The sequence below is a fragment of the Capricornis sumatraensis genome, chromosome 9 (genome assembly GCF_032405125.1).
Source record: "Capricornis sumatraensis isolate serow.1 chromosome 9, serow.2, whole genome shotgun sequence".
NCBI lineage: Eukaryota > Metazoa > Chordata > Mammalia > Artiodactyla > Bovidae > Capricornis > Capricornis sumatraensis.
The window spans coordinates 68,431,773-68,455,060 of NC_091077.1; the positions used below are offsets into that span (position 1 = coordinate 68,431,773).

The 23,288-nt window shown below is 47.3% G+C and overlaps 1 protein-coding gene across 3 annotated transcripts in view; it reads left to right on the forward strand.

The window, feature by feature from the left end:
* The window catches only part of CYFIP2 (cytoplasmic FMR1 interacting protein 2), a 109,626-nt gene that overhangs the window by 19,484 nt on the left and 66,854 nt on the right, over positions 1 to 23,288 (forward strand). For 2 of the 3 annotated variants that reach the window (XM_068981261.1, XM_068981262.1), the window contains 11 exons: positions 18 to 122; positions 2,720 to 2,811; positions 4,599 to 4,716; positions 8,041 to 8,160; positions 8,663 to 8,788; positions 12,689 to 12,855; positions 13,609 to 13,756; positions 16,906 to 17,059; positions 18,560 to 18,716; positions 19,237 to 19,333; positions 22,366 to 22,442. In XM_068981261.1, the coding sequence (XP_068837362.1) occupies positions 18 to 122; positions 2,720 to 2,811; positions 4,599 to 4,716; positions 8,041 to 8,160; positions 8,663 to 8,788; positions 12,689 to 12,855; positions 13,609 to 13,756; positions 16,906 to 17,059; positions 18,560 to 18,716; positions 19,237 to 19,333; positions 22,366 to 22,442 (1,361 nt within the window). Of the gene's footprint in view, positions 1 to 17; positions 123 to 2,719; positions 2,812 to 4,598; positions 4,717 to 8,040; positions 8,161 to 8,662; positions 8,789 to 12,688; positions 12,856 to 13,608; positions 13,757 to 15,927; positions 16,003 to 16,905; positions 17,060 to 18,559; positions 18,717 to 19,236; positions 19,334 to 22,365; positions 22,443 to 23,288 lie in introns of all 3 variants that reach the window. The other variant, XM_068981260.1, reaches the window with a different exon arrangement.

Here is a 23,288-nt window from a genome sequence, read left to right on the forward strand (position 1 = left end):
GCCTCTTCTCATGCTAGGTAATGGGTTTTGGTCTGTATCTGATGGATGGGAATGTCAGTAACATTTACAAATTGGATGCCAAGAAGAGAATCAACCTCAGCAAAATTGATAAGTTCTTTAAGGTCAGCAACTGGGGCTGGGGCTGGGCAGTGGGCCAGGGGGCGGTCTCTCTGGGGAGAGGAATGATAGGCAGCAAAGAGTGGTGCTTATTGATTGAACGGTGACTCTAAGGATCCCAAGAGGAGGAGGAGGATAGAGACAGGGGCCCTAGCTGCCTTGGGTACAGGAATCCATGCTATTGAAGGTGTGTGCCTCAGTCTCAGGACACAGCCAGAAGGCCTGCAATGCTTTCCACACACTGCTTTTACCCTTTCCTGAAACCCCTTGCCATCTAAAGAAAGAGGTGTGTCCCAGAAGACAGAGCCTGCTTTAATTTTCAGTATAAATCAGAGCTCGCAGTTGCAGGAGGATTAGAGAGTGGACGTTACATTGATTCACGTTCACAAGCTCACAGACTCTCCTGGCCCACCAGAGGCCTACTCCGCTCCCTGCCTCCAGAATGCCTCATGGGGTCCAGCCTGCTCTCAGTCCATTCAAGTGCCTCAGAGATTTCATCTTGTGGCCCCAAATCTTTTAACAACAAACCTTGAGGTTTGCCTTTGAGGTTTTTGCAAAGGGATTTTCTACTTTGGAAGTCAGTTCCATATTGTCAGTGTGTCCTAGCATCAGGCACTTCAAGTGTGGAGTAGAGCCTCTGAGATCAGACATGGGAAAACCAAGCTTAAATTAAAAGTGGATCCCTTTGAAGATGTGGCTGGGCCTGGGTCTCACTGACTCTTGGAGGTTAGTGGGGAAGTAAGTCACCCAAGGGGCTTCTCAGATGGTGTTAGTGGTAAAGAACTTGCCTGCCAATGCAGGAGACATAAAAGACGCTGGTTTGATCCCTGGACAGGGAAGATCCCCTGAAGGAGGGCATAGCAACCCACTCCAGTATTGCTGCCTGGAGAATCCTATGGACAGAGGAGCCTGGTGAGCTACAGTCCATGGGGTCACAAAGAGTCAGACATGACTAAGTGACTTAGCATACATGCACAAGTCACCGAAAGCATCCTAAGGCTTGGCTTGGCTTCTTTTTGAAGCTAAAACTTTCACTTTTCTCTAGGACTGCCCCAAATGAAAACTGGGCTTATCTGGGGGGAACTGGCAAAGTCCACCCCTGCCTTAAATCCACATAAATGAGTTGGGGGTGGAATTGAAGACCACAGTCTCACCTCACACAGACCTGGGTTTTAGTCTCTCTCTTCCACGACATAACTGGGTGATGTTGGGAAAGTCACAGAGCTTCTCTGAAACTGAGTTCTCTAACCTGGAAAATAGGAATGCTAAAGGCGTCTACTTTATGGGGTTCCCTTGAGGATTCAATGAGCGACATAGGTGTCAGCCCCCTGGGTTATAATCCTGGCCCCTTGGCTTCTAGGTGGTCTGACTTTGTGAAAAAAAAAAAAAATTACTCTAGCTGAGTTGTCAAAGCTTCAATTTGTCCATCTTGTTAAATGGGAATAATAGTAGTACTGATCTCACTCAGCTATTCTATGGAGTGAGATAACTGTTTTCTGTTTTGCTTAATAGACTATTTTTTAGAGCAGTTTTAGGCTCATAGCAAAAGTGAGTAGAACAAACAGATATTTCCCATGTAACTCCTATTCCTACTCATACCCAACCTCCCCCATTATCACAACTCACCAGCAGAGAGGGACATCTGTTTTAGTCCATAAATCTGCACTGTTAACACATCATTATCACCCAGATCCCATAGTGTGCAGTAGGGATAACTCATGGCATTGTGCATTCTGTAAGTTTTGACAAATGTGTAATGACTATATCTACCATTGTTGTTGTACTTTGTTGCTAAGTTGCGTCTGACTCTTTGTGACCCAGTGGACTATAGCCCACCCGGCTCCACTATCCTTGGGATTCTCCAGGCAGGAGTACTGGAGTGGGTTGCCATGCCCTCCTCCAGGGGATCTTCCCAACCCAGGGATGGAACCCAGGTCTCCTGTGTCTCCTGCATTGGCAGGCGCTTTCTTTACTGCTGAGCCACCAGGGAAGCCCCTGTATCTACCATTGTGGTATCACACAGAATAGTTTCACTGCCCTAAAAGTCTCTACTTTTGAAGGACTTAGCGCTGCAGTGCCTCATGAATCAGAAGCAGACAGTGAATACCAGCCTCCCCACCCTTAGTCCTCCTCTTCGGATGGGAGTCGTCTGCCCTCTAGTGTTGGGTGTTCAAGGTTTCAATTCACCTTGTGGAGCTTCTCAAGAAGGTCACTGCCAGCCAGTGGAATCCAGGCACTCACATCTAGTCCAAAGTTTGAAACAGCGAGGAGCCTTTAATCCAAGGGAAATTAGAGCAGAGAAGACCCTGCCCTGGGAGGCAGGCCATCTGGTTCTCGTTCTTCATCTGTTCTGCCTGCTGGGTAACCTTGGACAAGTCTCTTTGCCTCTCTGGGCTCAGGTGCTGGAACATAGAGATGGTTGGAGGCAGAGGAGGACTAGGCTGGCTAAGGCTCTTTGTGGTTCCCGAGTCACATGGTAACAACATCGGAGTCAGAACTAGGGGTCAGCCCGGAGGCACACACGGAGGCCTGGCTCTCCCAGTGGAAGGCAATGCCGGTCCCTCCCTCCGTGTCTCACAAGCTGTGTTTGCTTCCTTTGCAGCAGCTGCAGGTGGTGCCCCTTTTCGGCGACATGCAGATAGAGCTGGCCAGATACATTAAGACCAGTGCTCACTATGAAGAGAACAAGTCCAAGTGAGTGCCTGCCGTAATGTCTCTCGGCTCCCGCAAGGACGCCCAGCCCGGGCAGGGGGCCGAGGGGCCATTTCAGCCCCTCCCCTCTCCCCAGACCCTGGGCAGGTGGAGTCTGTCCATCACTGGCTCCTGACAGAGGGGAGCAGCGGATGGTGATCTGAGCCCTTTTGCACTCGCCCTTTGCTGCCAGGGTTCAGAAGTGCTCAGAGCACAGCCCCGCCCCTTCTCTGTCCCTGTGGTGGCCCATGCCACCTGCAGGGGGACAGCAGGAGTCCTCCTGCCCCCAGGCAGGGGGAGGAGTGCTGGCCCTCAGTGGTCAGATGGAGCGAGGTGGCCTTGTTCTTCATCCCACTGGTTCTCTCCTCAGGTCCTGTGTCCGTGCAGTAAGTATGCCGTGCAGGGTATGGTACCAACGGTTCCAGGTGTGAAGTGGGTCGATAGCCTCCTCCAAGGTTGTTTTAGAAACCACCCTCTAGGTCATCTGTGCTAAGATCCGGGGTGTCAGCACCTCATGGAAGTTTGGGGAACAATGGGCTACAGGCTTGGCTACCCCTTTGATCTCTAGTCTTGTAAAGGAGGTTTCTTCTGCCTACATTTCCAACAGAAGGGGACAAACCATGTTTTCATCAGGGATGAGGGTATTAAAGCCTTAAAAATATGTAAATGCAGAGTCCTTGAACTCTACCAGCTTTGAGCCACTGCAGATGACTCTCACCAGGGAGAGCTTTGTAACCCAGTGGCTGCTGGTATGTGAGGAGGTCTTCCAGGAAAAGCATGGAGTCCTGAATGCTGGACTTATTTCCTTGTGAATTCTTAGCCACCTGAAGGTGGTTGGAGTGGTGATGTGCTCAGGGTGGGGGGCAGGGGCTTGAGTGATGTGTCCCCAACCCGCACAGGGAACTCAGGGTAAAGGTTGTGTCGAAGTATAGGCATGAGGAAGTGTCAGCATTCTCAGCGTTCTCTGGAGGGCCCCTTCAGAGCTCCTTCTGAAATAGTGAATTCTCCCTAAACGTGTATCTGCCTTGCTTGGTGCGCATGCTTAGTCTGTCCACTGGGTCACCCGGCGCCGGATGGCAGAAGACAGTGACTGGGGTTGTCTTTTGTTCTATTGGCAAAGGAGAATGCAGACTCTCCTTCATTCATTTCTTCCCCAATTTAAGATGTTTTCTCAAAGATCTCTTTTTCAAAAATTGAGGGAAGTGTTGAGGAGAAAGAAGAGAGAAAGAGGGAGAAGATGAGAGCAAGAGAGAGCAGTGCCTCTCAGGATGGCTGTGGCTTTCTCTCGGTGAAGAGCTTCCCTGTTTCCGGCTCACTGTTGCAAAACAGACACAACCCCGTTAGGTTTTTCCAGTCCTGCCCAAAGGCCTTTGTCAATGGCAGCTTCAGCCATAGGACAAAGTGCTGCCAGGGTCAGTTGACAGATCTGGGAGGTCACCCACCTTGCCTTTTCTTAGCTTGGATTCCAGCCCTTTGTACCCCTAGAGAGGCTACAAGTCCCTCCCTGCTCCTGTGACTGGTAAGTACTGTGGACACCCGTTACCTGGGAAAGTGTGGGATTGGGCCTTAGAAGAGGCCAGCCCCAAGGAGGAGAAGGAAAGTCTTTTCCATGCAGCCTGCAGTGCCTACGGTGGAATTTAGCAGGCACTGTTGCTGGTGGGTAGGACACCTCTTGGTTGTTCCCAGTGGAGCCAGTCACGTTAGCTGAGCAACAAGACTAACTAGCGGATGGAAGGATCCTGCCCCTCCCAGGGCCAGGACCCACTTTGACCCCCTGATTTTCTGCCCAGGTGGACGTGCACCCAGAGCAGCATCAGCCCCCAGTACAATATCTGCGAGCAGATGGTTCAGATCCGCGATGACCATATCCGCTTCATCTCGGAACTCGCTCGCTACAGCAACAGTGAGGTGAGCTTGCTCTGGCTGGTGGGATGAAGGCCCATGTGGGACTAGGGTGAGAAGAGGTGAGGACCTCCAGAAAAGAAAAGATCCTAGGGATCCTGAGGAGTGGATGAGTGAGGGAATACATTTGGATGCAGGAGGGCAGAATGGCCAAGAGCCAGACAGAGCTTGGATTGATTCTGGTTCTGCTTCTGACCTTCACAAGTTATTCAGCATCCCTGAGCCTCAGTTTCCTCATCTGCAAAATGGAGCTAATAGTATCCAGAAAAGGTTCATTGAGAGGATTAAACACTATGATGTATGGAAAATGCCTTGCACCTAGCAGGTAGCAACAGCCCAGTAATTGTTAGTCTGTACAGGATCTAAACATCTCCACCCTGGGTGGCAAGAGAAACAAAGTTCTGTACAATCATGCTCATAGCACCATCTAAATATTTTAAAACAATTATAAAAATCATTTTAATAAGCCAGAAAATACAATTAGGAACAGAAGAAGGTCATAAAAATCTCCTGTGGTTGCTCTAATTACATTTTTACTGGCACTGGATTTTCCTTTTCTTCTTTTTTTAAATAGGGAAACACAATTAGTGTACAAACCTCAGAAAAAATACAGATAGACAAAAGAAGGGAAAATCAGTCATATAAAATTCTACCATCCAGAGCCCACTATTATTAATATTTGGAGGTATATATATATTATCGTTTGTGGCTTCCCTGATAGCTCAGTTGGTAAAGAATCCTCCTGCAATGCAGAAGACTGCTGTTCGATTCCTAGGTCAGGAAGATCCTCTGGAGAAGGGATAGGCTACCCACTCCAGTATTCTTGGGCTTCCCTTGTGGCTCAGCTGGTAAAGAATCCCCCCTGCAATGTGAGAGACCTGGCTTCGATCCTTGGATTGGGCAGATCCCCTGGAGAAGGGAAAGGCTACCCACTCCAGTATTCTGGCCTGGAGAATTCCATGGACTGTATAGTCCATGGGGTCGCAAAGAGGTGGACATGACTGAGCAACTTTCACTTTCACTTTCATATATCCTTCTAGAGCTCTTTCTATGCAGACCTTGTAATGAATATATATGTTGGTTTAATAAGCACAGGTCTCCTGATTTCAATCCCTGTTTTACCTTTTGAAGCTCAAGATGACTTTGCATTGCTCCATTTATGCTCACTGCCTCCACCATGTGGCTAATAGCTGTAATTACTCTTTCCAAAACCCAAAGTAGGGAAATGTCTGATCACATCTGAAGTGAGAGCAAATTCAAGCAGTATGGTCATTAGATGAGTGGCCCACATTCTTAGCAGGGCCCCTGGTGGACATGGATCAGGGTCAAGCCCAAACCTTTGGCTTCCTTAAATATATATGCCAATGAATTGAGCATAAGCTAAGCTATGGGAATAATTTAAGTGCCAGGAAAGTGAAAGTGAAGTCTCTCAGTCGTGCCGACTCTTTGCAACCCCATGGACTGTAGCCTACCAGGCTCCTCTGTCCATGGGGTTTTCCAGGCAATAGTGCTGGAGTGGATTGCCATTTCCTTCTCCAGGGGATCTTCCCAACCCAGGGATTGAACCTGGGTCTCCCGCATTACAGACACTTTACCATCTGAGCCAACAGGGAGGTAGGTGCCAGGGACCCCATTCAATTCTTGTCCAGTTTTGGTATAACCTAAGAATGAGTCTGGCTCAGAGGTATTTTTAAAATTGTACACATTATCCATGTATATATACAGATCGTTCTTGGTATTCACAACAGTTATATTCTATAAAGTGGCCATCAACACTGAATCAGCAAGTAATCTCTCCTCCAGAAAATACAGGGTTAGGTTTCTGTGAGCCTCTGGGCACAGTGTTTCTATCAGCTGATTTTTCGTATATAGCCTTGTTTTACATGCGTTTCTGTTTTAAAGTCACCTTGCTGCTACTACTAAGTCACTTCAGTCATGTCCGACTCTGTGTGACCCCATAGACGGCAGCCCAGCAGGCTCCATTGTACCCGGGATTCTCCAGGCAAGAACACTGGAGTGGGTTGCTATTTCCTTCTCAAAGTCACCTTACGTAATATATATTGTTGATTTGTTAACATTAAATCATACCCAACAGCACTATAATTCATGCCTGAACAAAGTTTATCTGAAACACCTATTTTCAGGACTTCCCTGGTGGTACAGTGGCTAAGACTCCACACTCTCAATGCATGGGGCCTGAGTTCAATCCCTGATCAGGGAACTAGAACCCACATACCACAACTAAGAGTGTGCATGCCACAACCAAGACCCAGTGAAGCGAAACAAATAAATAAATATTTAAAAAATAAAATACATGTTTTCTCCATAAAGCACATCACAGCCTCCTTTTTTATAGAGGCACAGACAGAGAGTCAGCACGGTGTTTAGGGGCCATTTTAAATAGTGAAATCACCAGTAAAAAGTATAAGAAAGTGGAAAATGGGGCATTAAGTAGATCAGGAAGGAGACACTTGTTTACAGTGAGAGCTGAAACAAGAGGGCAGAGAGTTGTGTTGCTCAGCCTCAGCTGGGAATGTGATTCAGATGCTTCTGCCACTCTGCACACATCTGAAGAGGGCAGAGAGTTGTGTTGCTCAGCCTCAGCTGGGGACGTGATTCAGATGTTTTTGCGACTCTGCACACATCTGCAGATGATCGTGAAAGCACTGCAAGCACTGATCTTGAGGCCGTAAATAAATTTTAGTGAACAGGGAAATTCACAAATGCAGAACCCACAGATAATGAGGACTGCTCAATATGTGTATGTGTACACACACACGTATATATGTCTGTGCATACGCACATGCGTGCATATTCTATTTCACTGTGGGATGTATTACATGTTCAAATAGATGTTTGTCTTCACCAGTGCTTTTCAGTCAATGAGTCATTTGCAATTGGTTGTGAAGTCAACTAAGTGATCTCTAATTAGCATTTTGGTATGAAACACTGGGCAATCAGAGGAGGTCTCAAGTATTCAGCACAAAGTTTCTTTGTGGAAAATGTTATTTCATGGCTGTATTGAATACCTCAGTCAGTATATAGTATACACTTCCTGCTGTAAATCACAGACCCAAAAGTCTGAAAAGCCACTGCTCCGCAATTGACCGGGGTCATTGTGAGTGGGGCTCTGGCATCATACCACCTGAGTTTGAACCCTCAGTCATTTGCATGCCATGTGACCAACAAGGGACTTGTCTGAGCGTCAGTTTATCAGTCAAGAGGTATAATAAGAGCACCTCCCTCGCAGTGTTCTTGGGGGGATCAGTGAAATACAGTGGAAAAGTGCCAGGTTCGTTGGCAGTGCAGGTGATGGTCGATGTTCCTCAGGTGGTGACGGGCTCCGGGCTGGACAGCCAGAAGTCAGATGAGGAGTACCGTGAGCTCTTTGACCTGGCCCTGCGGGGCCTGCAGCTCTTATCCAAGTGGAGCGCCCACGTCATGGAGGTGGTAGGTGTCCCAGGGAAGAGGGTCTGCCCCTCCCCAGTCCCCTCCACTCTGACCTCTGGTCTCTTGGAAATCTGTCTGCCCCTGTCTCTCTCCAACACTTTTAAACAAGTTTATTGAGAGAGAATTCACACACCACACCATTCACCAATTTAAAAGATAAATCCATTAATTTTTAGTGTATTCCAGTGTTATGCAGCTCCAGTCAAATTTAGAACAACCTAACCCACACGTGGTACAATCATGCCCTGTTCCCTGTCTCTACAGCCTTAAGCCGTCTCCTGTCTCTGTAGATTTCCCTATTTTTGTATGTTTCCTATAAATAGTATGGTATCATACATGGTTATTTGTGTCAACTGCATGTTATCAAGGTCCATCCATTGTAGCACAGATAAATACTTCATTTCCTTTCTTGACTGAGTGCTGCTCTGTTGTGTGGACTCTCCCGGTTTAGTTGATCCATTCACCCACTGATGGACATGGGGTCTCTCCTCTCTCTCCCCAGTACTCCTGGAAGCTGGTTCACCCCACGGACAAGTTCTGCAACAAGGACTGCCCGGGCACGGCCGAGGAGTACGAGCGAGCCACGCGCTACAACTACACCAGTGAAGAGAAGTTCGCCTTCGTCGAGGTGGGTGCTGACTCCCTGTGTCTCCTTGTCCCCCACTCGCTAGGTTGCTGCTCAGTGTCAGCCTGGGGCTTCCTGGAGGGGTGCCGGGCTGGGTGGCAGCCCTGGTCCCCACGCGCATGCACCTGCTCGCCCCCTCCTCCCACCCGGATTCATCTCTGTCCCCGGTTGTTATTCAGAAATGGTGAGAAACTCATTCTGGTCTTAAAAAATCCCAAAGAAAGTGTCACTCCATTGGAAACAAAAGAAGAGACAGACATATGGCCAAATGGGGTAGGAGAAATGCCCAGACTGATGAGAGGCCAGAGAGCTGCAGCTTAAAACTAAGATACAGAGTGCTGATCAGTCAGGATGGTACAGATCTAGAAGACTGGCGATGTCCGTTGCTGGTTAAAGTGGGATATAGATCTTCTCAGATACTTTGAGGGGCCACTGTGCATTTTACAGGCTTTCTCTGAGGACAATCTGATCATCTCTATTCAGATTTTTAACGTGCGTGTCATTTGCCCAGAAGTTCTTCTGGGGAATATATCTCAGAAATAAGCCAACTGTGCCAATCAATACATATGTACACATTGATCACCGTATTGTTTATAATGCCATAATATGTGAAACAACTGAAATGTCCTACAGTATGGAGCAGATAAAGTAAATGAAGGTGCAGGTGTGTTACTAAATATGCCGCAGCCACTAAAATGGATGTACTGATATGATAAGATATACACAGAATATTGTTGTTAAAAAAAAAAAAACGGTTAAAGAGCAGCAGGTGAAATGATGCCATTTCTGCTCAAATTAATATACTTTTGCACATTTGCTCAAAATGGAAGGACGTAAGTGTGTGTATTTATATATACCAAACCAGCAACAGTAATTTCTGGAGACAGGATTCTTACTTCCTACCTTAGACTATATGATTTGGTTTTTGTTTGATTACTGAAAGATATTCTATGGGAGTGAAAGGACACATTCATACTGGGTTGTGAGTGACAGCTAGTGTTTTTGTTGTTTCAACTTTTTGACTATTATGAATAACGCTGATGCATACATTCATGTACAAGTACTTGTGTTGAAATATGTTTCATTTTCTTGGATCTATACCTAGAAGCAGAATTACTGGATCATGCAGTAACTCTCTGTTTAAAATTTTGAGAAAATGCCAAACTGTTTTCCAAAGCAGCTAGATCATTTTACATTTTCACCAGCAGTATGTGGGCGTTGTAATTTATATTGGGTTTGATTCCTGGATATGGAAGTCATATCCTTGTCATCACTTACTGTCTTTTTTTAAAAATAAATTTGTACTTTGAACCAAAGAACCTGAACTTTTAAAGAATTTTTTATGATTTTATTTATATACTTATTTTTGGCTGTGCTGAGTCTTCATCAGGGCTTCCCTGGTAGCTCAGGTGGTTAAGAATCACCTGCAATGCAGAAGACCCCAGTTTGATTCCCGGGTCAGGAAGACCCTTGGAGAAGGGACAGGCTAAGTACTCCAGAATTGCTGGGCTTCCCTGGTGGCTTCATCACTGCAGTTGCAGCAGTGATGCAATTTCCTCAGTCGCAGCAAGTGAGGGCTGCGCTAGTTGCGGTGCACAGACTTCTCCTGGCACTGGCCTCTCCTGCTGTGGAGCGCAGGCCCTGGGGCAGGAGGGCTTCAGTAGTTGTGGCTCATAGGCTCAGTGGTTGCAGCTCTTAGGCTCTCAAGCACAGGCTCAATAGTTTGGGGGCACAGGCTTAGTTGCTTCTCGGTATATGGGATCTTCCCAGACCAGGGATCAAACCTGTGTCTCCTACTCTGGTAGGCAGATACTTTACAACTGAGTTACCAGGGGAGCCCCACTTACTGTCTTTTTTATTTTAGCTATCCTAATTGGTGTGAAGTCATGTCTCACTGTGGTTGTGATTTGCATATCCCTAATAACTAATGATATTGAGCATCTTTCCATGTGCTTATTGGCCATCTATATAGCTTGGAGAACTATTTGTTCAGATTTTTTCCCATTTTCATTTGGGTTATTTGTCTTTTTATTTTTGAGACATAGGAGTGTTTATATTTTCTGTATCAGAAAAGCTTATTAATCCACCATGATTTCCGGGAAAACAGAGCCTGTTTTCCAAATTGCAACCAAATATCTGAGCCAAAATAAAAAAGAGGAAAAAAATGTATGTTGCATCTTGTTTTCCAGAAATGATATATTTAAAATTGTATCAATATTCAAGCATCCAAAAAAAAAGAATTTTTATATATTCTGGATACAAGCCCCTTGTCAGACATATAATTTATATAAAATGCAAATATTTTTTCTAATTGGTGACTTTGCATTTGCATTTTCTTAGGATTGCCTTTTAAAGAGCAACTGTCTTTAATTTTGACAAAGCCCAACTTACCTATCATTCCATGGTTTGTAATTTTTTGGTGTTCCAGCTAAGAAATCTCTGCCTAGCCCATAGTTGCAGAGATTTTCCCTTGGGTCTAACAGATCTGCATACTCTTCTGTGTTTGGAATTATTCTGAAACATCTTCATTATCTTGTCCTTCCTTTGTCTCTATGCTCTAGTTTCATTGCCAGTCAGAAGCCTAGATTCTTTCATGACCTCACAGTCCTTTAGAGCTTCTCTCTCATTATTTCTGCACTATAAAGGTTCCCTTCAGCAAAACCATTGTTGTTGGTTCTAGCGTAACTCCTTCCCTTCTGAGCTCTGTTCTTACCATTTCTCCTGCCGCAGATATTCTGTTTCTTCCTTTACACTTTAAAGGAAGATAAAGTCTTAGCACCAAAGCTCATTCATTCATGTATTCATTACGTTTTCAACAGAACTCTCTTGAGGGCCACTAGGGACCCAAGCCCTGGGATGGGGCTTACACAGTCTGCGGAGCCTCACCTCTGCAGTGCTTACAGTCTGGTGCAGAGGGAGGGAATTGAATACGTCAGGATGGGTGTGGCGAGTGTGGCAATTGTCAGGAGGCTCATTTGGCACGGCTTTCCCCTTCTGAATTCTGAGCCAATCGAGAAGTTCACACTTGAGGCTGGTGGGGGCCAAAGGCTCAAGTTTGGTAAAGCTGGTCTAGAGAACGTGGTTTTACTCAAGGCCACACCAAGCTCCCTGTTCCTCACCCATCCTGTGAAACTTCCTGCTGAGAAACAGGCAGAGCAGCTGCATAAATATCCACATCCCGTCCTTGGGCTGGGACAGGGATGATTATTGCAAGGACAGGACAGGCACCCAGAAGCGAGGACATGCCCCACAGGCAGGCAGATCTCAACTGAGCAGCAAGGTCACAGTGATGATACACGTGTTACAGTCACCTGACTCTCCACCTCTGCAGACAGATCAGTGAGTTAAGGGGCTAGTGAGGAGGCATCTGGAAGGGTAGAGTACTTTGCCCACAAGATTTCTACAGGAATTCTACTTTATGGATTCAAGCAGCAATTGGCCAAATTATTTCAAAAGCAAAGGTTGTGGAAATTCCATGAGAAATGTTATGGTTAAAAAAACAAAGAGTTCTATTTGATATTGTCTGTGGATACATGGTATGTGGAGAGGCCTCCAAAAGTCAGGGTGCTGCTCAAAACACGGTCCACAGGCTGGCTGCCGATTGTCACTAGTCAGTGGCGAGGCTGGGAGCCGGTGCCAGGATTAAACTTCGCTGATGGTGAAGCACACGCCGTGTGGCTGACATCTTTGCTCTGTAGCAGGACTTCCTTGAGAGGGGAGCAGAGTGCTGACTTCTGTTCTGGTACACGTTTCCTCCCAGCCGTGAGCTGGCACTCTCAGCATTGCTGGCTGGCCTCGTGCTTCTGGAAGTCTCCGCCAGCACCCTCCCTGAGACATGCTGAGGGTACCGGGTGGACGGGTGTGCTAAGGCCAGTGAGCTGACCTTGATCTGTGCCTGGCCAGGTGATCGCCATGATCAAAGGCCTGCAGGTGCTCATGGGCAGGATGGAGAGCGTCTTCAACCAGGCCATCAGGAACACCATCTACGCGGCCCTGCAGGACTTTGCCCAGGTGACCCTTCGCGAGCCCCTAAGGCAGGCGGTACGGAAGAAGAAGAACGTCCTCATCAGGTGGGTCTTCAGATGGCCTTTTTTAGGGCCATGTCCAAAATCAGGGGTGCTGGGTGCAGGCCACGGAGGATGTTCCCGGCTCAGTCAGCTTCCAGGGACATGTCTGAACACACGGACCCTTCCAATGAGTTCCAGCAAGTTCTAGGAGGCTCTTTTAGGAGATTGGACATTTGGGATAATTTATGTCCCCATCTCTAAGTTTGAAGCCCATATCCACACTGGATAGCTGTGTGAATTTAGTTACTTACCTTCTCTGAACCTCCGTTTCCTTCATTTGTAAAACATGGGTAAGAACGATGCCTACTCGATAGGCTTTTGAGATAATGCAGTGAGAGAATTCATGTATAAACCTAAGCACACCACAGCTTGGAGCGAGTATGCAACACATATAAGCGATTATTAAAGTTTTAAATATGCAGAGAATGAAATGGGACTAATGAAACTGTTCTATAAGCAAAAAGAAGGATAGCCATCCCGCTTCACTCAGCTTCTCTCCCACTGTATGGGCTCTGAGCCGAGTTCTCAGATAGCCGGTGGGCATCAGGATTGCTGGGGCGCTTGTGAAATACAGACTTCCAGACTGCACCTCCGAGTCTGTGAAGCCAGAATCCCTGGGGGAGGAGCCCTGGGATGAGCATGGTTCACAGCCACGTCAGGAGCTCTAAGGCACGTGATCCTGGACGCTGTGGACTCTAGATCCAAGCTTGCAGCACCTCCTTCTGATGGTCTGAATCCTGGTTCTTCCTTCCCTAGTGTTCTACAGGCGATTCGGAAAACCATCTGTGACTGGGAGGGGGGCCGTGAGCCCCCCAATGACCCGTGCTTGAAAGGGGAGAAGGACCCCAAGGGTGGATTTGACATCAAGGTGCCGCGGCGAGCCGTGGGTCCCTCCAGCACACAGGTAAGCGGCTCCAGGCACAGGCCAGTCTGCTGACTCAAAGGCCAGCCAGGCTACGGTAGGTCATCCTGGCTGGACCGTGGGGCAGTGGGCTCGGGAGTCCTCAGGCAGAAGGGGCAGGGCCAAGCAGCTGTTCGTGTCTTTTTCTGTGTTGTTTTGATGTAAGAGGGAGGACCACTAGCATAAGATTCAGGAGACCTGGATTCTAGTCCTACAAACCTGTGTGACCTCGGGCACGTTATCCTGTCTCTTTGTGCCTCAGTTGTCTAATCTGGCAAAAGGGGGTAATACCAAAACTGGCTCTCCTAGCCCAGTGAAGTACAGGTTCCAGAGTATAGAGGTGTTTCACCTGGAACCTGTATGCATCTCTCTTGTCCCTTTTTAATGAACCCTGACCTCCCCTCTTCCTTCCCCTGTAGTGACGTCCTAGCTTAGAAATTCCGAAGTTTCTGCCTCTGACTTGCTGTGTGTTCTTGGGCAAGTGCCTTGACCTTTCTGAGCTCTGGTTATCTTCTCTGTTAAATAAAAACTTTGGATAAGATCATGTTACTGACTAAACATCCTTTTTGTTATTCTCTGAACACACCCAAAATCACAAATTAAAAGTCTTTGACCCCTTAGAGAAAGTCTAATGATCAGAGATACTCAGAGTTGCTAACCAGAGCTTTTTGAACAAGAGGTTGTCTGTGGCTTATCCAAAGTAGTTGTAATCTGGGGGGAAAGAAAGTAAAGGACCTCGGCACCTTAGTTAAATCCTTGCCACCTACTTAAGGATAAATAATTTCTGGTAGGCTTTTTGAGGTACTGAAAAAGGCTAATGGACCCATTACAGCTTTTAAAAGTCTTACAGGGCCCACAAGCCCCAGGCTGGGAGCTCTTGCTTCACACAACCCTTATGTCTTATCCCTAAAGTCCCGAGTCCTTGAATCACCTGAAATGAGCCATCTAAGGCCCACTCTGACCCTCGCTGTGTGTGTGTCTGTGTCTGGGTATGGGGATGGGGCAGGAAGGTGGGACCAGGGTGAGCTGGGATCGCAGCACCATCATTGCAGCTTCCCTCAGCCAGCAGGTCCCTTGCACTTACCTTGCCTGCTTGAGAGATGTGAAACTTCTCAAGGAAGCTTCTACAAACAGTTCTGTGTAAATGTCCAGAATGGCCTGGAGGGGCTGAGCAGGGCTTCTGGGTGTTTCTTCTGGGCAAGGCAAAAGAGAGAATGGAAAAGGAGGAGAGAGGGGGCCAAGAGGCAGAGAATGAGAGAGCAATGGGGGCCAGGGAGGGAGAAAGGAATGCTTGTGTAATGTGAGACGGAGTGTCACCAACAGGCCCTTACCAATGCTCCCAGGTTCTGGTAGGGTGGCGAGAACACACCTGAGGGACTCCTGGATGCTCAGCTTGGACTAGCCTTTAGAAACACACTAGTCCCAAACTAGTTCCTCTCCCCATTTTGCAGATGGGGAAACTGAGGTCCAGAGAGGGAACGTGACTTGTCCAAGTCACAAGGTGAGTCTAGGTGGAGGTGGGACGAGAACCAGGTCTCCTGACTCCCACCCTGGGGCTCTGTCAGGGCCCTGGGAACACAGTAGAGGTGGCATCTAGCAGAGCTGGGAGGTGACTGTTCCGGTGAATTAAATGGTCTGCTTAATAAAAGTAGGCGGGGAAAGCGTTTCCCCCTCTTGGATTTCAGATAGTTAGAATCCGGTACAAATCGGTCAGCATCTGCACAGATGGGATTGAAGAATCTTTTCTTGGAGGACTCCAAAGGCCATCATTAGAACAGGGCCTCTCGAGTCTTAGGGACGGTCAGCCGTGCCCACCGACAGGGTTGCAGAGGGTGGACTATCTGATGACCCGCAGCTCCGTAGTTCCTTTACCACAAAGGAGGGTGCTGTGCCAGGGGTGGCGTGCCACTCCTCTCTGTGGCCATGCTGCCCAGCCCAGCCCAGCCCAGGTGCTCGGTGGGTGAGGTGCTAGAGAAGACCAGAGGATGGACGTGGTGGCAGAGGGAGGTTGGAGTGTCTCAGAGGTGGTCGGCAGGTGGCCTCTAGCAGTCGTGGCGGCTTTCCCACCGTATACAATACCTCTTGCTTTTCTCTCTCTCTCTCTCTCCTCTCTCCCTCTTCCCTGTCTCTCCTGCCCTCCCATTCCCTCCTCTTCTCTCCCATCTATGTCTTAGGCCTGCCAGTGGTCCCCGCGGGCTTTGTTTCACCCCACTGGTGGCACACAGGGCCGAAGAGGCTGCCGATCCTTGGTATAACACCGCCTGGCTGGGTTGGTTGGGTGCACTTCTCCAGGAGGCGGCAGGAATGGACTAGCCTGGCTCCTCACGGCCCCTTCCAGCCCTAAGAGTCAAAGACACATGGTGTGGAAAGATCTAGATTAGCCCTTGCGCCCTTTGCACTTAAGGCCCTCTGTAAGCAGGAGTTAATTGTCTAGTAGGCCTCCTGTAAGTACTGACCTTCACCTGCTTTCCGCCCAGCACTTCGGCTGTGCCATGCTGCTGGCGCCCCCAGAGGGCACAGCGCCGCTGTCCCTCGGTAATGAAGACTGGAAACTTGAGGTGGTGGGGGGCTCGCTCTGACCTACCTCGTTTCACAGTTCCTCCGAATGTTAGAACTGAAAGGGACTGGTTGGAGAAAGCATCTGGTACAACCTCCTCATGTTTGCAGATAAGAAAACTGAGGCCCAGAGTGGGACTTTGTGCCCAAGGTCACACAGCAAGTCAGTGGCACTGCGTGGCCCTGAACCTCCGGCTTTTGACTGTGAGTCCGGTGCTGTACCCCTGGTGCCACCATGGCGGTCCAGCAGAGCGGGGAGTGACTCCAGGGTGACGTGGAATGAGGTTCTCCTCTGATGCCCACGCCCTGGTCAAGCAGAGAAGGCAAGAACCTGGGCCTTGAAAGACCTGGAAACCACGGGAGGCCCCCAGCCCCAGGCAGAGCATCCTTCAGGGCTGGCCCGTCTCCTTCTTGAAGGTTATACATGCTAAGTTTACTTCTCCAACCCTAAACTGGTGCTTCCTTAAGACAGTGCTTATTCAGGGCAGATATCTACAGAAAAAAAAAAAAAAAAACTAGAAATACAACACAGAGCAACCTTTTCTGCTGGATGGAGGGCCAGCCCCTGACCTTCCCATCTTCCTTTCTTTTTCAAGCTGTACATGGTGCGGACCATGCTTGAATCGCTCATCGCGGACAAAAGCGGTTCCAAGAAGACCCTGCGGAGCAGCCTGGATGGACCCATCGTCCTAGCCATCGAAGACTTCCACAAGCAGTCCTTCTTCTTCACGCACCTGCTCAACATCAGCGGTGAGCGGCCTGTGGGTTGGAGAGGGGGAGGGCTCCCAGGAACCGGAGCAGTTCAGTGGTGAGCGGCCTGTGGGGTGGGGAGGGGAGGGCTCCCAGGAACCAGAGCAGCTCAGGCTGTCGGGCCAGAAGTTGCAGACATGCGATCATCAACCCAAAGGGGCACGTTTTGCCACCAAAGATAAAAGGCATACTTTCCAGCGGACTCTGAGAAAGGCCAGGCTCAGTCCAGCTCTTGTGAGTCAGTTGAATTTAGGAGATACTTGTGGCCAATTTTTTTGTGAAGTCTTTAGTAAAGCAGGACCACAAACAGGTGACACACAGATGCACCTAAGGACCAGGTCAGCTTTTTGCTTTTAAGCAGCATCTCTGAGCTGATTAGTGCCCATTGCTCCTAGCAAAGGGGGCTCCCAAGCTGCACCCCATCCCATGTTCCCCCCTCCAGCGCTCCAGTGGGTGGGATGCATGTGCAGGTGGGATGAGGGGAAGGGAGAGTAGCATCCGAGGGTCCTGAAAGGGTGACGTGTCTGTTGGTATTGAAAAGGATGATCTAGGTAGAGAGCAGTCTTTGCTGTTGTTGAGTCACTCAGTCATGTCCAACTCGTTACGACCCCATGAATTGCAGCATACCAGGCTTCCCTGTCCTTCACTATCTCCTGCAGTTTGTTCAAATCATGTCCATTGAGTCGGTGGTGCCATCCAATCATCTTGTCCACCGTCACCCCTTTCTCCTCCTGCCTTCAGTCTTTCCCTGCCTCAGGATCTTTTCCAATGAGTCACTTTTTCGCATCAAGTGGACAAAGTATTGGAGCTTCAGCTTCAGCATCAGTCCTTCCAGTGAATATTCAAGGTTGATTTCCTTTTGGATTGACTGGTTTGATCTCCTTGCAGCCCAAGGGACTCTCAAGAGAGTAGTCTAGGAAGGGACTTTGAGGCCTCTGAGCAGTAGGGAATCCAGAATTATCACTAGCAGGGATCATGGGGCTGCAGTCCAGCCAGAAGCAGACACCTGTAGATCTGCCTTGACACAACAAAGACACTCTGACACTTAGATGTCATGTTTTCAGGATGGCTTTGTAAAAACATGATGGAAATTGTAGGGGCATCTAAATCTCAACCATCACTGCCCATCCCCCAGCCTCCACACTGCTGGGTGAGCAAACACTGTCTTCTTTTTTTTTTTTTTTCCCCTTGGCCACACCTCACAGTTTATGGGATTCTAGTTCCCCAGCCAGGGATTGGACCCATGCCCTCAACAGTGAAAGTACAAAATCCTCACCACTGGACCGCCAAGGAATTCCCCAAACACTTTCTTCTCAATAGATGTTAGGCTGGCCTTCAGGGCCAGGAGAGCAAGGTCTACTAATGGAGCCGTATTCTTGAGTACCTGCTCTGTACCTAGTACAATGGAAGAAAAATAAAAGATATTTTTTTTAAAAGTCAGAACTAAGATCTTCTGGTGCTTCCGACGTATAACCCAAGCTCTTTCCCTCATGCCTCTAGAAGCCCTGCAGCAGTGTTGTGACCTCTCCCAGCTCTGGTTCAGAGAATTCTTCCTGGAGTTGACCATGGGCCGGCGAATCCAGTTCCCCATCGAGATGTCCATGCCCTGGATTCTAACAGACCATATCTTGGAAACCAAAGAACCTTCCATGATGGAGTAAGAGGCAGGGTTGGGCCAGCAAGGAGGTTCCCAAGGTGCTGGTGGAGGGCAGTTTGCTAGCCGTAGAGCCCTGTTCTTTCCAGAACTTTCCAGATGAGGCGTGTGTCCCACCCAGTGTCAAGTCACCACCGCATGTGACTCAGCCTTGCAGAAAGGCCCAGAAGTCTACCAGCCTGACTGCCTTTCCCTGGCTTTGTCAGCCTCATCCCAACCGCGTTGGTAAAATGATCATCTCTAAAAATCGGGACGCTGATGTCCTTAATGGATGCCCAATTGCTTTCAGTCCCAGTCTGATTTTTTCAGGCCTCACATCATGAACTTTGATCTCTGTGGGCAGACTGTAAAATAAGTCATTTCCTAAGTAGAGCCTGGAAACATCATAGCATGCTGAAAGCGCTTCTTTCTCCTACCGCTGAATCTGTTCACCCAACCGTGCATGTTTCCTGAGCAAGTTTAAGTCTGCCTGCCTTTAGAGAAATCATTAGTAAGCTACTGGCCATTGTTTTTCCTTCCTCAGGTATGTCCTCTACCCTTTGGATCTGTACAACGACAGCGCCTACTATGCTCTGACCAAGTTTAAAAAGCAGTTCCTGTACGATGAGATCGAAGCCGAGGCAAGTGACTGCTTTTCCTTTTGTTCCCACAGTCATGCTCCGAGAGTCTGGACTTCTCAGATCTCTAACCACGGGCCCAAAGTGGAGTGTCTGTCTGTTTGAGCTGTGATAACAAAATACCACCGACTGTGGGGCTTAAAAATTACAGAAATGTATTTCTCACAGTTCAGGAGGCTAGAAGTCTTAGATCAGGGTAGCAGCAGAGTCAGGGAGAGCCCACTTCTGGGTCCCAGACTTCTCGCTGTATCCTCATGGGGTGGCCAGGGCCAGGGACCTCTCTGGGGTCTCTTTTGTAAGAGCACTAATGCCATTCATGAAGGTTCCATCCTCATGACCTCACCACTCCTAATTCCATCACATTTGGGGGTTAAGATTTCAGCACATGAATTTAGGGGGACACAAACATTCAGACCATAGTATCAATGACTTGCTTTGGAGACTGATCTTTATGAACATCGTGATAATCAAAAAGGATCTAGTGGAAGCAGAGGATGGTCTTTCTTTATCAGATGTTTAATAATAGCAAATGATAGATAGAACTACTTGGGTAAAATTAATTTTCTAATAGGTCTTTTACAGTTGGATTAATTGGTTATAACAACAACAGTAATACTACCAAGAATTCCCTGGCGGTCTAGTTGTTAAGACTATGTTCTTCCACTGCAGGGGGTGTGGGTTTGATTCCTGGTCACAAAACTAATATCCTACATGCCATGCTGCACAGCCAAAAAAAAGAAAGAAAAACAGTAATTCTACCTATCAGTTGTTACATTCATACCATTTGCCAGGTACAAAGTACTTTATGGACGTTTTAGATAATCTTTACAATGATTTAAAGAAGTATGTCCTACTATCTAGTTTAGAGTATTTGAGTATCGTTGCCCCAATATCACAGTTTACAGAGTTTCATTCTAGTACTAGTGGGACTGAAAGAGCCATCCTCTCACGTGTGAAGCTGTTGAATTGTCGTTTAATGGCTTTATTTTTGTAATGGTCAGCAAAGGCTAGGATACACTGCAGTAACAAACAAACACAGATTCTTAGTAGTTTTAGACCAAAGTTTCATTTCTCTTTTATGCATTGATTAGGAGCTCTGTTCCACGGAGTCTTTAATCTGGAACCCATCTGGGATATTCAGTAGTTGCCATGGCAGGGAGATGTGTCAGGGTGGATTTATACTCTGATACCTAAAGCTTCCAGCTGGAAGTGACACATGTCATTGGTCAAAGCGAGTCACTTGGTTATGCTTGCTTCCAAAGAGGAGTGAGAAGGTGCAGTCCCACCACAGGCCAGGAAGGAGCGGAAACAAGAGATCAGCAGCACTAAGGACTACCAAATATCTCAGTTTTGTCAACTGGAAGTTGGAATGAGAGTCTCCACTCCAGTTGAGTATGTGGCCTTATATAAACATAGAATTCGACCTATTGTCATTATAAGATTTTCAACAATAAGGTACAAATAGAAGATATTCTTATTTATAAAGAACAGATGTGAATATTTTAAGATAAGCATTACTACCAAATTAGTTTGAAAGTTTACATATTTCAAAGAAAAGCTAGTAGAGATGCTGCTTTCTTTCTGAATCTTTCATTTGCTGTGGGAGTTGAGAACCTTGCTGGAGCCCAATGCAAATCTGTCCTCTTTGTCTTCTGAGCAGTACGCAAACTTGGGAAGAAAGGTCCCAGTAGACAAGTTAATTGGTTGCATCTCAGCTTTGACAAGTCCATTTTCTGATAAGATTTTAGTTAGTAATGTTCTCTAACAGGTTGAAAACAAAAAAAAAATCTAGAGTATGCTATATACAAGTGACGTTTAAAAACTAAATGGAAAGAAAGCATACAGACCAGCCCTGGATAACACAGGTGGCCACGAAGCAGAAGTGTAAATTGTCCGCCTTTCTTTTCCCATCCTCAGACTCTGTTTTGAACCTGGAAAGGCCTATGCATGGATACCCAAGCTCTGTCTCCCACCCCTGCCCTCAAACAATGGCCATTTGGTCAACCCTGGACCCTAGGGGTGTATACGTCTGCAGTGCAGTCCACCCCCAGGGATGGACCCAGGGAAAAGAGCACACAGACCCTAGAAGGGGCTTGGGCTATTTGGGCAAGAATATTCAAAGCTGGTTCTAGAAGAGGAGCAGGAGTTGGACACCCCCACCTGGACCCTATGGATTCTTTGCCTGTAGGAGTCCCCCCAGGCACCCTTGAAACTCAGAGTCCAGGGCAGAGGGCTTGGTTACTCGCATATGTTGTTTTTATGTTCAAAATAGTATTTATGGTGTAAAATAAAAGATATGAAAGCTCTTCGGATAAAGAGCCTCATGGAGCTGGGAGTTTGGTGCTAAAAGGAAGGAAGATTAATCACCTAAATACATCCTGTTGCTACAAAGTTATCCCATTATCACCCTGCAACTACCACAGCCCATCTCTTTAACATCCCACCTTTGCCCATTTCCTGCTCTTGCCATCACTGGAGAATTTGGTTTCAATCCTCTGTGTCTGGTGTGAACTTTCTTCTCACCTGAGCATCACATTCTGCCACTGACGTGCTAAAACACTGAAAAGGCAAGATGGTCTCTTGCTCACCAAAGATATTTAAGCAAACTTTTTAAAAAGGAAGTTTTAAAATTTTTAATGACCATCAACTTCTTTCTTTGCAAAGCAAGGTAAAATTAAAATGAAAGGAAAAGAAAAGAAAGTCTGTTAGGAAATGGGGAGACTGATATGTGTAATTACAGGATGTGGACAGGTACCTTGTAACAGCCACGAGGTGGCCAGTGGGGAGGGCAATTTCTCAGCAGCTTTTTGAATCTTGCCTTCTCTGTGCCTGGTTGAGGACCTTGAGAGCAAGGGACCAGACTTCCCAAATGCACTTGGCCACCGAATCTTCTTTTCTTTTTTCTTTCCTTGCAAAGCATCTTGTTCCTTCTCACACTTTCAGGCAGTCCTACACCACTGCCCTCTTCAGTTGCTGAAGTTTCTCTAATAAAGTGGGACAGACACCAGTGACATTTCCGGCTTCTTTTTCACCAGGTGAACCTGTGTTTTGATCAGTTTGTCTACAAGCTGGCGGACCAGATCTTTGCCTACTACAAAGCCATGGCCGGCAGGTATGAGAGCTCAGCACTGTGGCCCCAAACCTTCCTAAGATTGCCACCTGGAAGGCAAGATCCTCTGTTGCAAAACCTCCCTTCCTCTTTAGCACCTGAGGAAATCTGAATGATAGCCTGGATTGGGTGCTAGCAAGTAGAAGAAAGAGAAATAGGCAGATATGAGGCTAGACCTCACAGAGCTTACAGTGTAGTGAGAAAAAATAGACATTAATAAAAACTATGGAATGCACAGTGACAAGGGAGATTCCTGTGAAAGAAAATTTATTGGGAATATATGACAGTTAAACCTGAACCAGTCTTTAGGGTGGGTAACTGGAAGGGCTATCCTGAGAAGGTAACATTTGAGTTCACATCTGAAGTGAATAGGAGTTGGTTGAGTTAAACTAGGTAAAGAGTAGATTGGAAAACTGCAGGCAAAGCAAACCATTGTGCAAAGTCCCTTTGGCGAAAGCATAATATTAATAGCATGCATACCTCGTAGGGTTGTTGAAAGGTTTAATTAAAATTAGTGCATGTAAATATCTCATTCACAGACCACAGAGGGGTGGGCTGTGTGGTAAAGCTGGGCAGGTAGGCAGGGCCCAGGCCCTGTGGACTTATAGGCATTTATCCTAGGAGAAGTGGAGCACCATGGGATGATTTCCAAAGCATGACAGTGACCTGATTTGATTTTTATTTTTAGAAGTTTGATGTTTTAAAACATTAAAATGTAGGGAATGGATTGGAGGTGAGCAAATATGGGAGCGTGAAGGTCAAACAGGAGACCAGGGAAGAAGTCTAGGTGTGTCAATTCTCACAGGCTCATTGGTTTTGTCAGTATGGGCTGATTTAGACCCCTGAGAT